Genomic DNA, 15,557 nt, shown 5'->3' with positions numbered 1-15,557 from the left:
AATCATCTGCTCTCTAAGGAGAACAGCCCTATTCACTAAACTGAAGTCTTTCATCCAGGGAATCATTTTGTGAATCTTTTCTACACTATCCTATTATGTTATGGTGCCACCACTAAGCACTGTTACATTATGGTTTGTTTGTGGTTTCTCAATCATTAGATCTGAGACCTTTGTGTTTAAATATGAACCATTTATTGTTAATCTTTATTTACAGTCCCCAGTTAATAGCATACATGGTGCTGCTAATCCATGCAGGCTGTCTCCAGAGTGTTCTGAGGGCATTATCATGTGACTCTATACATCATACCATGGACAATGCTATTCTCCAGCCCCATCTTAACCCTTGCTCTGCTGAGCACCTTTTCATTACAATGGCATGTAGGCACATAATGCAGCATATCCTTCCTAAAGTGTGATGCCTAGAATTGGACACAACAGCTGAGCCAGTAATTTATGTAGGTTCATGATAATTTAATTACTTTTCTACCCCATGCCCCTTTTGATAAAGCCCACAGTCCTGCATGTTTTAACTACTTTCTACCTGCCACCTTCAAGGAATTGTGCAAATATACCCCCAAGTCTCTCTGCTCCTGCATTTCCTTTAGAATTGTACCCGTTGTTTTATATTGACTTTTCTTATTCTTCCTACCAAAATGAATCAATTCACACTTCACTGGATTAAATTATCTGCCACTTTTTCCCCCATTCCAAAAACCTATCAATGTCCTCTTGAAGTCTATCAATATCCTCTTCATAGTTCACAATACTTCCAAGTTTTGGACATCTGCAATTGTTGAAGATGTGAGGTAACAAAGAGGGTTGGTGAGGACAATGCAATGAATGTGGTGTGCAATGTAAGTGTGGATCATTATATAGATTGTGGGAAAGCAGTGGTCCTAACACTGATCCCAGGGGAACTCCAATGTATATATTGTTCCTGTCTGAAAGAAAACCTTTCACAACTGCCCTCGATTTCATGTCACTCAGAAAGTACAGTGCCAGCATAGATATTGAGTTCTCATGGGCTTCAAATTTGCTGGCAAGCATGTTATGGGGCAAACGCCTTTTGGAAGTCCAGGTACACCACATCCATTGCATTGTCCTCACCAACCCTCTGTTACCTCACCAAAAACTCAATCAGATTAGCTAAATCTGTTTTTCCTTTAGAAAATCCATGTTGGCTTTCCTTAATTAGTCAACATTTGTCCAAGTGCCGAATTAGGGTTCAAAAGCTTTCCCACCACCAAGATTAAACTGACTGGCTGGTGGCTGCTGTGCTTATCCTTGCATACATTTTTGGACAATGGTGCAACATTTGCAATTCTTCAGTGTTCTGGCACAACAACCCCACTCCTCCAGCCCATATTCAAGGGAGGAATATATATATATTTAAAAATATTTTTATTCTCCCCCTTTTTCACATTTTCAACCAAATTTACACCTACCAACAAACAATCAACGGTAACAAATACATTGTTAATCCCCTGGCCAACAATTCCTCCTTCCCACCAATCCCCAACATTTTAAATACAAACATCAAAGAAAAGGATTCAGGAATCCACCATCCATTCATACATATTCACTAACAACATACACAGTCCAACCCCCCCCCCCCCCCCTGTAGTGGCATTTGGAAAGTAGGTGGGAGCAGGTGAATCCATAGAGTCAGCACAGGGACAACCGAGGTCCCTGGGTGGGGTCTGGTGAGAAGTTAGGGTACTTGGGCAGAGTGGGCAAAAAGTACATCTTAAACTCCATTGGTCCCATTAACACCAGTCCCTTTAAAACATACCAATTGGCTGTGGTCAAATATACCCATTCTGCTCTGAAACCAAGTGGTTTTCTTCTCAGAAACTCCCAAGATGGTTGTCATATAAAAGTTTCCAAACTCCACTCCCAAACCATGCTGTAAAATCCTGTCATAATAATAATGCTTTGCCGTAGCAATTTGCATTCTGAAATCCAGTCCAGGTTTTCGAAAGGAGGTGGTGGTGGAATAGTGGTATTGTCACTGAACTAATAATCAAGAGACCCAGTACACGATCAGAAGACCTGGGTTTAAATCCCAGTATGGCAGATGGTGAAATTTGAATTCAATGATAAATAATAATCTGGAATTGAAAGTCTAAAGATGACCATGAGACCATTGTTGATTGTTGTAAAAACCCATCTGGTACACTAATATCCTTTAGGGAAGGAAATCTGCCATCCTTATCTGGTCTGGCCTACATGTGACTCCAGAATCACAGCAATGTGGTTGACTCTAAAATGCAGGCAGCTAGGAATGTGCAAATAAATGCTTGCCTAGCCACCTATGCCACAACCTGTAAAAATTATTTTTAAAATGGCACTTTTAGACAAAGCTTCCACTTCACTTTTAACAGCGAATCTAGTCCAGGATTTTACACCAATGTTTTAAGGATTTCCTGATTTTGATGGATGTACAAACTGCTCATAAATGTTTTAACTCTCAATTCCGAGACCACATTAAAATGACTTTTAACGTTTCATCTATCTCTGAAGTCTGCTGTCAAGTTACTACAATTGTCTGTTTAACTCAGAACACTTTGTTTAGTGTTCCTTGAATTCTTCTGAACAATACTTTGGTCTCTGTTCTCTTAACTTCAAGTGTCTTGAACCTTTATTCTGTCCCAATTCCCTGGTTATCTGGACAGTATGTTGTTCCTTAGGAAGTCTGCATCTTTGTATCTCCCTTGTCCAATCCAGTTTGCCTGGCAGAATGGAGCGCGCAATTTTCCCCGTCAACTCCAAACTGGCTCTAGATGATAGCTGGATAATTAGAACCTGGCTTTAATTTATTAAAAAGGCTATCCAGACAGTAATGATCTTGCTTGGTTCTTTTCCTTCGGGGAGAGATAAATCAGTCCTTCAGCCCCATTTAAGTCTTTTGGATCTGTTTTTCTCAAGCTAAATTTGAGAGAAATCATCTCTGAATGGGATTGTTCCCACCCCCCCCCCCCCCCAAAAAAAAGGGCTAGTGTTATAATACATCGTAAACCCAGGTTGAAGAACTTGTGCCAAATTCCAGCTCCTAGGAAAGCAAAAGGTTAGATGCCTGTCTATTTATTCAAAAGGACCAGGCAATCTGTGCTTTTGTTCGTCACATGTTCAACAACATTTTCAAATGAAGCATGAAAAACTCTTTCTTTACGAAGCGGAACTGTGGGTAAGGTTTAGAGATTTTTCTTGATGCTACCAAAAGAGATCATGGGTCCTCTATTCTGACCTGCTGGACATCCCTGCCAGTGAGATTTAAATGTTTGAAGAAAATTGTATGCAATGCTTTCAGCATTTGGATCCACATGCATGTACAGGTATTTTCATAAGAAATCAGTTCTCTTCCCCTCACTGAGCTGGTTAACAACTCACTCAGAAGTTTGTGTGCCACTTAAAAGTATCCAAATACATGCCAGACATTGGAAAACTCAACAAGCAAAAGCAAGGATTACACTAAACTTGTATGATCTGCACTTTAATTTTAAACAAAGCTTCCTTAGCATTTTAAAAACCTTATTTATTTTACATACAAAATAGTTTAATTATTAGAGAGACCTAAACATTAAAATATATCAATGGTACGCTAAAACTTAAATTAGAGTGAATAAATGAAGACTTAGCACAGCATTTCTGAAAAGCTGTCGACCCCTGCTCATAAGCTCACATGTTGGCCATTTGCAAGCATTCAAAACTACATTGAAATTCAAGCCACTGTCTCCAGAGGGATTTGGAGGGAGAAAATTCAGAAAAATAAACAGTTAATTAGAATACAGATGTGTGATGAAATAAAAAACAAAACAAGGTTTTATTTCATGTTTCTTTAATTAACAACTGCTTCCAACCTTTTTGAAGTTATAATTTTTGGTCTACAATCTAACAGTATCTGCATGCATAAATAGTGCTAAAATGTCAGGTTCCTGGAATTTCCAACCTCTAGTACTTGGAACGTTACCACAATTGCTCAAAATATGGTAGGTTTTTGTTCTACAGCGGATCCGGTTAAACTGAAGTATATTAGTGCAAACTACTCTAAAACATTATGATCTGAAAACACTTTCTTAGTTGCAGTTGTGCAAGTTATAAGTTTTGAAGGCTTGAAATAAGGCAGCCGAACAAGTTCAATATTGTACCCCCAAGCACAACACTAATGCAAGTTACTAAAGTTAAACTTATGAATGAAGTACATTTGAAAACTGTCAAAATTCTTCGGATAATGTAAACCACTACAAAACTCACGTCAAAGCCTCATTTGTTTTATTTCACCTTTTCAGTACAAACTCTGTTCGAGTTTATCATAAGCTCCTTTTTGTCATACAATAGTAAGTGTATTTCTTGTTCCTTTTGGATCTTTGGTCGCAAGAGACACACACATCCCCCAATAAAAAGGTGCATTGCCACAGGTAATCAGTAGCCCCCAGTAGCCAACTGGTTAGCTTGGCCAACATCACCCTGTGGTTCAGATTTTAGCCTCGCGCCGTTCCATATTTCTACATGATGTACACTTTTTCAGCTTGGGAGAAGTTGTAGACCTCTTTGGTTCTTGGGCAGATTATTTTGTCATCTTGGCGAATAGAAAGTAATGACTGAAAGAGAATAAAAATCTGTAAATCATCAGCCAACTGATTATTTACATGCAAACAAAAGGGAGAATTAACCACAATATCAGCTATAAATTAATGCAGCAGCGGAAAACCCTCAACAGCCTTATGCTGAACTATTCAACTGATTATACCATTGAAATGTAAAAGGAACAAGTTTGTTGCACCAAATGTTTGTGATTTCAAATACTATATAAGAAGATATTTCTACAGTCCTGTTTGTTTTTCCATAATTAATGAGCCTATGTGAATTTTAATTCTGATAGCTGACAGTTGTCATAGAATTCACAGTGCAGAAGGAGGCACTTTGGCCCATCTAGTCTGCACTGGCCCTTGAAAAGAGCACCCTACTTAAGCCTACACCTCCACCCTACCCTGTAACCCCACCTAACCTTTTGGACACTAAGGGCAATTTAGCATGGCCAATTCACCTAACCTGCACTTCTTTGGACAGTGGGAGGAAACCGGAGCACCCGGAGGAAACCCACGCGTACATGGGGATTGAACCTAGGACCCTGGAGCTGTGAGGTAGCAGTGCCAACCACTGTGCTATCTTTTAGTCATTTGGTAGTACAGAACTTGTGTTGTGGAAAAAAGGCATCGTCAAATGTTTTCGTCTTGCACTCATCAGGACAATCACAAGAATACCAAAGTCAGTGGAAACAATAACATTATACTGTACGAGAGGAATTTAAAATGAAAATCGCTTGTCACAAGTAGGCTTCAAATGAAGTTACTGTGAAAAGCCCCTAGTCGCCACATTCCAGCGCCCGGTCGGGGAGTCTGGTACGGGAATTGAACAGTGCTGCTGGCCTGCCTTGGTCTGCTTTAAAAGCCAGCTCTTTAGCCCTGTGCTAAACCAGCCCCAGGAAGGTGCTGATTCATGGCGGTATTGCCATAGAGAATGCACTAGTAGATGGTGACCGACAGTTAATTGCCAAGCATTGTTTGAAATTTAAACCAGGCAGCTTGACTCTTTGATCCAGGCATCGCCCCGAGGAATGAAACTGTGAATGGTATCACTTATTTTGTTTAGCTGAAACAGGCCAATGTGTGTACATGTTCTTTGTTTGCAAAGAACAGGGCCTCATGTATATTAATATATGCAGCTTCCAGTACGCAGAAATGCGCCACACAGAGCCTGACTATCTTAAATTGATTGTCAGCATAATTTTGAGCACAGAGGATTGTTTCACAAATGTTGTCTAATTGCAGAAGTGCATCTAATGTTGGCCACTGTTCTGCATTTTGCAAGTATGGCAGGTTGGGTATGGTATGTACTTTGCCCGTTGAAAAACAGCAGAAGGGACATGTTGTTTGTTATAATTGCTAATCAGGTTGAATCAATAAACCAAAAGCTGAGTCTGTGAATAGAATGAATAGCTTCAGTGTCCATTTTCAACTCTTAACAAATAATCAGTTTGAAAATAAAGATTGATAGGCTACCAAAGAAAAGTTAGAAACCTACATTGTATCCATACACGTAGCCATTAGGTAGCATCATGGGTGGATTATTTTCATTCATAACTTCACCAGAGATCTTGCAGACCAGTCGGGAATTGGCACAGTGTGCCATGGGCAGAGGCTGTGCAAGTTTGTTCAGAGATTTGCTACAGACTGGGCAGTCTGGGTTTTTAGAGGTGCCATCTTCTTTGTAACACTGTCTGTGGATGACATTGCTCAGGCATATAATATGGAAGGAAATCAGGAATTGCGACTAACATGCACTCTTCACACTTTCCCCCATATTTTACTTTACCTACCCTTCTGCTTTCCTCTTGTAGACGTCTCCCCCAACCCCACCCGGACTCAACCCCACTCCATCGAATCACAAGTCTCCAGTCCAAAGGCAGAGTAACTGAAGATAATGCATGGCCGTTGTTGTTTGTAGTATACATTAATGATCTGGATGTGAATGCAGGAGGTATGAGAAGAAAGTTTGCAGATGACACAAAAATTGGTTGTGTGGCAAATAGTAAGGAGCAAGGCCTTAGATTACAGGACGATATAGGTGGGCTGGTTAGATGGGCAGAAAAATGGCAAATGGAATTTAACCATGAAAAGTGTGAGGTAATGCATTTTGGGAGGGCTGACAAGGCAAGGGAATATACAACGGTCGGACCCTAGGAAGTACAGAAGACCAAAGGGAACTTGGCATGCAGGTCCACAAATCTCTGAAGACAGCAGGACAGGTAGATAAGGTGGTTAAGAAGGCCTATGGGATTCTTGCCTTTATTAACCGAGGCATTGAACATAAGAACACTGAGGTTGTGCTGGAGATGTATAAAACGCTGGTTAGGTCCCAGCTGAAGTATTGTGTGCAGTTCTGATCACCACACTATAGAAAGGAAGTGATTGCACTGAAGAGGATGTAGAGGAGATTCATCAGGATGTTGCCTGGGCTGGATCGTTCCAGCTATCAAGACACTTGATAGGCTGGGGTTATTTTCCTGGAGCAGAGAAGGCTTGGGGGGACCCGATTCCAAGGGGCGTGGATTTAAGGTAATGGGCAGAAAGTTTAGAGAAGATATGAGGGGAAACATTTTCATCCAGAGGGTGGTTAGAATCTGGAACTCACTGCCTGAAAGGGTGATATAGGCGGGAACCCTCAACTTTTAAGATGTAGATGAGCACTTGAAATGCCATAGTATAATAATACACGCAGACAGGGAGGACGTGCAAACTCCACACACAAGGTCACCCAAGGCCAGAATCTAACCCGGGTCCCTAGCGCTGCAAGGCAGCAGTGCCATAAGACATAGGAGCAGAATTAGGCCATTCAGCTCATTCGGAATGGGCTGCTCTGCCATTCAATCGTGGCTGCTATTTTTCTCATCCCCATTCTCCTGCCTTCTCCCCAATAACCCCAAATCCCCTTAATGATCAAGAACCTATCTCGGTTTAAAGGCACTCAGTGATTTGGCCTCCACAGCCTTCTGCAGCAGTGAGCTCCACAGATTCACCACCCTCTGGCTAGAGAAGTGCCTCTTCATCTCTATTTTGCATTATCCTTTAGTCTGAGGCTGTGCCCTCGGGTTCTAGTTTCTCCTCCTATTGGAAACATCCTCTCCACGTTCAATCTTTCTTGGCCTCTCAGTATTCTCTACCTTTCAATGAGATCCCTTTGCATCCTTCTAAACGCCATTGGGTTCAGACCCAGAGTTCTCAACCTCTCCTCATACGACAAGCTCTTCATTCCAGGGATAATTCTTGTGAACTTCCTCTGGACCCTCTCCAAGGCCAGCACATCCTTCCTTGGATATGGGGCCCAAAATGGCTCACAATACTCCAAATAGGGTCTGATCAGAGCCTTATACACCCTCAACAGTACATACCTGCACTTGTATTTCAGCCTTCTCAAAAGGAATGCTAACATTGCATTTGCCTTCCTAACTGCCGACTGAACCTGCATGTTAACCTTAAGAGAATCTTGAAGTAAGACTCCCAAGTCCCTTTGTGCTTCTGATTTCCGAAGTCATTTCCCATTTAGGAAATAGTCTATGCCTCTATATGTCCCACCAAAGCGCACATCCTCTCATTTTTCTACATTATATTCCATCTGCCACTTCTTTGCCCATTCTCCTAGCCTGTCCAGGTCCTTCTGCAGCCTCTCTGCTTCCTCAACACACCTGTCCCTCTACAGATCTTTGCATCATCTGCAAACATAGCAATAATGCGCTCAGTTTCTTCTTCCAGATCATTAATGTATATCGTGAATAGCTGTGGTCCCAACACAGACCCCTGCGGAACACCACTAGTCACCAGCTGCCATCCTAAAAAGAACCCCTTTATCCCCCTTTCTGCCAGTCAGCCAATCCTCTTATCCATGCCAGTACCCTGCCGCCAATACATGGGCAGCCTCTGCTACAGCACCTTATCAAATGTCTTCTGGAAACCCAAATAGACCACATTCACTGGCTCTCCTTTGTCTAACTTCCTCGTTACCTGTACCAGCCTCCCCGAACAGGCGCCGGAATGTGGCAACTAGGGGCCTTCATTTGAAGCCGACTTGTGACAATAAGCGAATTTCATTTCATTTCATTCACCTCCTCAAAGAAATCTGACAGATTTGTCAGGCATGACCTCCCCTTAACGAGTCAGTGCCGACTCAGTCCTATTTTACCATGCACTTCTAGGTACTCTACAATCTCATAATAGACTCCAAGATCTTATGATCAACCAAAGTCAGGCTAACCGGTCTATAATTTCCTGTCTTCTGCCTCCTTCCCTTCTTAAACAGGGGTTTTACATTTGCCATTTTCCAATCCCCTGGGACCTTTCTCCAGTGATTCCTGAAAGATCACCACCAATGCCTCCACAATCTCCTCAGCTCTCTGCTTCAGAACTCTGTGGCGTAGCCCATCCGGTCCGGGTGATCTATCTACCTTCATACCTTTCAGTTTCCCCAGCACCTTCTTCTTAGTGATGGCCATGTCACTCACCTCTGCCCCCTGACTCTCTTGAAGTTCTGGTATGCCACTGGTGTCTTCCACTGTGAAGACTGATGCAAAGCACCTATTCAGTTCCTCTGCCATTTCTTTGTTTCCTATTAGTATTTCTCTAGGTTCATTTTCCAAAGCCCGTTCTTGCCTGTCTCTTACCTTATAATTATTGAAAAAAAAAACTCTTAAAATCTTCTTTTATATTACTATCTAGCTTACACTCATATTTCATCTTCTTCCCTTATTGCTTTTTTAGTTGTCCTCTGCTTGCTTTTAAAGGCTTTCAAATCTTCTGGATTCCCACTAATCCTCGCCAAATTGTATGTGTTGTCTTTGCTTTTATGCTGTCCTTGATTTTCCTCATGAGCCATGGTTCCCCCCACCACTATGCTCCCGAATGTTAGCATGTTTCCTACCGAAAACCCCCCAAAACCTTTGCCGTTGCTGTTGCATTGTCTTCCCTGCTTGGTTCCCTTGCCAATCAACTCTGGCCAGCTCCGCCCTCATGTTTTTGTAGTTACCTTTATTCAATTACAAAACTGTTACATTTGATTCGATTCCAGGTTCTCCCTCTCAAACCGCAGGGTAAATTCTATCATATTGTGGTCACTTCTCCCTAAGGGTTCCTTCACCTTAAGTTGCCTAATCACGTCTGCCTCATTATACATGACAAAATTCAGAACTGCTGGTTCCCTCGTGGACGCCACCACAAACTGCTTTTCACCTAGCCGAGGGTCAATTCCCAGGGAGTATAGAGCTGAAATACAAGTGATTGGTAGAAAGATCAGAGGGGACACGAGGAAAAACCTTTTCACCCCCCGAGGATGGTGGGTGCCTGGAATTCACTGTCTAAGTTGGTGTTTGAGGCGGAAACGCTCACACAATTAAAAGATACCTGGATCTATATCTAAAGTGCTGTAACCTGCAAGATTGCAGGTCAGACGCTGGAAAATGAAATTAGAATGAGCAGTTAGTTTCTTTTTCCTCTTTTTTGGCCGGCACAGATATGATGGGCTGAATGGTGTATTTCTGCACATTTTATGGTTCTATGATGTACAACTGAAATTTTCCCATTTATCTGTCTTGAGGCTATCCATTCCATTTCACGATGTGTGCCCTCATTGGTGGTTTAATATTTGCCTAAAGCTGAGCATTTGGTCTTTACACTAGTCAAATTATGGCCACCTACTTCTAACCACCATAGCCCCTTGGGCCTCAACACAGCACTCCAGTACACAACCTCTGTCCCCCATGCCTCACCACATGTAAACTGTCTGCTGGTCTGTGAACTTAATACATTATTTACAGCTAACTGGCTCACCTGCAACCCATTTTCATCTGCTGAACCTACATTTATTTGATTAATTCATAGCTGGCTCCAAACGCATCATTAGTAGTTTTAAGCTTAAGTGACAAGAGAGCTGGTCGTAAGTCTAGTTGGACGATGGGAAGTGTAAAGTGTGCAACAAAACTGACCACCCATCGATAATAATTTTTATTGCCACGAGTAGGCTTACATTAACATTGCAACGAAGTTACTGTGAAAAGCCCCGAGTCGCCACATTCCAGGGCCTGTTCGGGTACACAGAGGGAGAATTCAGAATGTCCAAATTTCATAACTGCACATCTTTCGGGACTTGTGGGAGGAAACCGGAGCACCCGAAGGAAACCCATGCAGACACAGGGAGAACGTGCAGAACATGAAAAAACAAACATTACAGCTTTATCCAGGAAAGTATTACTTCCGTACTATTACATCAAAATTGTGACACAAAAGGTATGAGCACATGATAGCAGTGTAAGCACCAGCCTAGGTTGGCTAATTCATTCAAATTCCAACGTGGCAAATTGTGGATTGATTTTAATAAACTTTGGTCATAGCCACCATTCCCATTTTCTCAAATAGTAATTCTGGTAATGATTATGCTATTGCCACTTAAACCCACTTTGGACTCATCTTTTGTTTCTTTACTGTCATAACTACCCACTTTTCCCTGGCACATTTGGTCATTTAATCTCTCCTTCCACACTGCTTTTTCCTCTTGTTCTCCAACTATTTAAAATTTGTTATCTCTCAGTTCTAATGCAAGTTCATAAATCTGAGACACCTTTTTTTCTCTCTTCCTCCATTGATGCTGCTGACCTGTAGAGCTTACAGCATTTCTGTTTTTATTTAAATAAATCTAGAAATTTTCTCGCACCAGGAAAAGCGAGGGAATATCTAATTGGGAAACCACAATCGCAGTACTTCTGGTAATCTTGCAATTTTAAGCACACCAAAGATTTTATAAGTTGGATGTTACAAGGCAAGCTGAAACGTACAAGTTTCAATGTTTTCAAAAGTAACTAAACTTTGTTTCATAATTAAGAATTTTTGAACACTGATACTGCAACTTGAGAGGATCATTGCTTCGACTTGTAAAAGGATACGGTGTTTTTATGGCTGACAGGCCTGCTTGAAGTGTTATAGTGAAGACCGAGCTATTTCCAAGTTGGTGAAGTCTGTAGTTATCATATCTGAACTGCTGAATAAGCATCTTCCATCGGGCTGGGTCCAAAAGATCCTGCAACAGAAAAAGTAATAGCTGACACCGACATTAAAATAAAATCAGCTCCAAGGTTTTAGTTTGAGCTCTCAATCTGAATAACAACAACTTCCATTTCCACAGCTCCACAACGCAAACTGTGCACAGCAGAACAGATGAACAATCTGGACAGCAAGCAGTGTGAATAAAAGAAGAAACAGAAAACATGAGTTGCTGAAACCATGGTCACGGAGAGTTATATTTAAGTACCTTTTAAAAGTTAAGCTGGAGTGGAAAGGTCAAAATGAAAATCAAAAATGCTGGAAATACACAGCAGGTCAGGCAGTGTCTTTGGAGAAACAAAGTTAAATACTTCAGGTAGATGACCTGAACAAACTAGAAGTGTAATATAGGTTGTGAGCAAGAGAAAGAGGGTGAGGTGGGAAGAACAAAGGAGTGGTCTGTGATCGAGACGAGAAATTATATGACAAAAGAGTTGGTGGTGCAAGACCAAAGGGAGCGGTAATGGGACAAGAAACAAAAGATTTTTCCAGAGGAGGTATGGTTGGCAGAACTATGAACAACTGCCATCCAAAAATAAAAATAAAAATAAGAGAAAATCAAAGAGTTGATCAAAATCTGCAAAGAAATACTCAAAATGGGGGAAAGAGGCGATGATCTGAAATTATTAAACTCAATAGAGAGTCCGGAAGTCAGTAAAGTGCCTATCGAAAGAGGAAAGTGCTGTTTTTTGGGTGTTTTATTTTCTAAAGAGGCTGTTTCTTCGCTGTTTTTTTTCTGATGTTTGCTTACTGGGGAATGTGATGCTTTTAATATGTTTGTCCATGTGGGGGGAGAGAGGAGAGAACAATGGAGAGACAGACTGCTTGGTGCCAGGGGTGGACGCAACAAGTTAGCATGGGTCAGCTGACTCTCAGAAGTGCAGTGGGGGTGAGCAGGTGTTAACCTGGAGCTTGACTTGGGAGGTTGGGTTTCTAGAGTTGTTGGGGGGGGAGGGGAAGAGAGAGAAGCTGCTTTGCTGACAGGGGAGGAACTGTTACTAGGGGACAAATGGGAGGTCGGGAACGGCGAATGCCTGGGGGGAGGGGGGGGCTCGAGAAGGTGGAGGGCGCGAGCTAGAGGTTAGCCTAAAAAGGGTGATGGCTAGTCTCATTACCTGTATGAGGCGCTGGGAAGGTTTGGGTTTGGTGAGGGCTTTATTGACTGGGTGCGGTTGCTCCATCAGGCACCAGTAGCGAGTGTTCGTACGAACCGTCTGAGGTCGGGGTACGTTAAACTACACTGAGGGACAAGGCAAGGGTGCCCCCTCTCCCCGTTGCTGATTCCAGGGATGGCGGGACCGTCATACGAGGAGTGATCGACTGGGTTAGGATTGTTCTCGCTGGAGTTCAGAAGAATGAGGGGGAATCTCAGACTTATAAAAATTCTTTTTTTTTTAAATTTACAGTACCCAATTAATTTTTTCCAATTAAGGGGCAATTTAGCATGGCCAATCCACCTACCCTGCACATCTTTGGGTTGTGGGGGTGAAACCCACGTAAACAGGGGAAGAACGTGCAAACTCCACACAGACAGTGACCCAGAGCCGGGATCGAACCTGGGACCTCGGCACCGTGAGACTGCAGTGCTACCACTGTGCCACCATGCTGCCCTGATTTAGAAAATTCTACCAGGATTAGACAGGGTAGTGGCAGGGAAGGTGTTCCCGATGATGAGTGTGTCCAGAACCAGGGGTCACAGTCTCACAATTCAGGGTAAACCATTTCGGACAGAGATGAGTAGATATTTCTTCACACAAAGAGTGGCGAGGCTGTGGAATTCATTACCACAGGAAGTAGTTGATGCTAAAACATTGAATATATTCAAGAGGTGGCTGGATATAGCACTTGGGGCGAATGGGATCCAAGGTGATGGAGAGAAAGCAGGATTAGGCTATTGAGTTGGATGATCAACATGATCAGGATAAATGGCGGCTCGAAGCGGCAAAAGGCCTCCTCCTGCTCCTATCTTCTATGTATCTATTGACAAAATGTGCAAAAGAAAATACATTGATGAAATATGCAGAACAACCTGGTGATGGCAATAACTTGGCTGCTCTTCAAAACAACTAGCACGGCTGCTCTTCAAAACAACTAGCACAGATACAATATGTCAAAAGGCCTCCTTCTCTGCTGTACCACACAATGATTTTATAGAACAATGGCCCACAGTAGTTTGCGTTCAGATATTCCTTCCCAAGTTGGCGCTTTACCTAATACCGTATCACAATATGAAAAAAGCAAAAGGAGCTTCAGGACAGATGGAGTGTTTTTGTTTAATTTGAGATGGATTGTAAATCTGACAGGTATGAATTGATTTTGAAACAATATTTCAGGTTCTCTGATCTGTAATTTACGATGTTTTATACAAAAGATCATGGAGAGTTAACAAATCCAGCCCCTTACCTTATAAGGTGAAATATGAGTATCAGAGGGAAAAGCCAGCATACCCATGACTTGCCGCACCTCATCCAGCTGTCCTCCCTCAGCTTGACTGAAGTGTCTCCGCGCATGTCTGAACAGACAAGAAACAGATAAGGCATTCAAAATTTCAAATACATTCTTTCAATGTAATCTTTTTTCCCCATTCTATTCATAAAAATGCTAAATTATCAATTACATATCATTATCAAAGCATCAAAAATACAGCAATCAAGTTCACTCAGCAAAAGCCTGGCTTGGGATTCTGAGCAATTCCTTTCTATCCCATAAGCAATGACTTATGCTAAGGTTTGCCACTGAGTGGATTTTAATGACTTCAAAGACCAGCAACTCACCACTTGGGGAGAACTGCAGGTGAAAACTCATGCTTTAAAACACTCTATTCTATCATAAATCAGGATAGAAATGTATAGAATAGAAACCCTTCTACAGTCTGTTTCAGCAATTGCTTAGCTATTTGTATTAAACCAAAATCACTGTCCAACAAGATTTTCAAATTAAAGATGAAATTGCCAGGTGGTAAAATAAAGCATCTTGCCACCAAGAAATATCTGTTACAAAATCTCTCATACACAGATAAAATCGAAAACCATTTGTCTTGAAAATCTCAGACAGCAGGAATATTAAAACTAAACATCACTTACCCCATTAGATTAACAGGGATATTAAAAGCACAAAATAGGTCAGTAATAAAACGCATTCCAAGTTATAGTTACACCATCAGGAGTAAGAAAGCTGGTTTAAATGGGATTCACATAATTACCTAGAGTAACTTGAAATTCAAATACTGCACACAGAATCCTTATTTCTGGTCTTACATGTCTGGAAGCTATGACTAAACATCAAGCACCAAATATTAGAAAAAGTATTAAAGAGAAACTTATGGGATTGAAAGCCAACTATTGCACAGGACTGACTTCCTCGGGTTAAAAAAGAGATATCTGCAGAGATGGTGGATGTGTTGGCTACGATTTTCCAAAATTCCCTAGATGGTAGAACAATCCCAGCAGATTACAAGTTAACAAATACAACACTGTTATTCAAGGAAGAAAAAAAGGGAAATTTAGCCAGTTATTGAGTTTAATATGAAAGATTAAATCACTTATGCCAAGGTTTGGCTCTATGGATTTAGGGGCTCATGGATTTCAGGGTAATATGTTAGCACAGATTGAGGATTGGTTAACACACAGCAAAGAGAGAGTAGAGATAAACGGGCCATTTTTAAATTGACAGTCTAACTGGCTGAGTACTGCGAGGATTATTGCAAAGGACTCAACTATTTAAAATCTATATTAAATGATTCAGATGAAGAGATGGAGAGTAAAGTATCAAAGTTTGCCAACAGTACAACTTTAGGTGGAAATGTAAGCTGTGAGAAGGACACAGACTGCAAAGGAATATAGAACGGTTAAATGAATGAGGAACTGAGATGAGAAAGAATTTCCTCTCAGAGAATAGTGAATGTGGAATTCG

General features: G+C 41.6%; 1 protein-coding gene across 3 annotated transcripts in view; it reads right to left on the bottom strand.

Annotated features, from left to right (window-relative positions):
- Positions 1–3,821: 3,821 nt before the first annotated feature.
- The window catches only part of maea (macrophage erythroblast attacher, E3 ubiquitin ligase), a 188,456-nt gene continuing 176,720 nt past the window's right edge, over positions 3,822–15,557 (bottom strand). For all 3 annotated transcript variants that reach the window (XM_038793332.1, XM_038793333.1, XM_038793334.1), the window contains 4 exons: positions 14,049–14,157; positions 11,489–11,622; positions 6,085–6,280; positions 3,822–4,601 (listed from right to left, as the gene is read on the bottom strand). In XM_038793332.1, coding sequence (XP_038649260.1) covers positions 4,506–4,601; positions 6,085–6,280; positions 11,489–11,622; positions 14,049–14,157 — 535 coding nt within the window. In that variant the 3' untranslated portion in view covers positions 3,822–4,505. The remainder of the gene's footprint in view (positions 4,602–6,084; positions 6,281–11,488; positions 11,623–14,048; positions 14,158–15,557) is intronic.

The sequence above is a fragment of the Scyliorhinus canicula genome, chromosome 3 (genome assembly GCF_902713615.1).
Source record: "Scyliorhinus canicula chromosome 3, sScyCan1.1, whole genome shotgun sequence".
Taxonomy (NCBI): domain Eukaryota; kingdom Metazoa; phylum Chordata; class Chondrichthyes; order Carcharhiniformes; family Scyliorhinidae; genus Scyliorhinus; species Scyliorhinus canicula.
The sequence above is the reverse complement of the archived record's forward strand: the minus strand, read 5'-3'. Positions and strand labels throughout refer to the sequence as shown.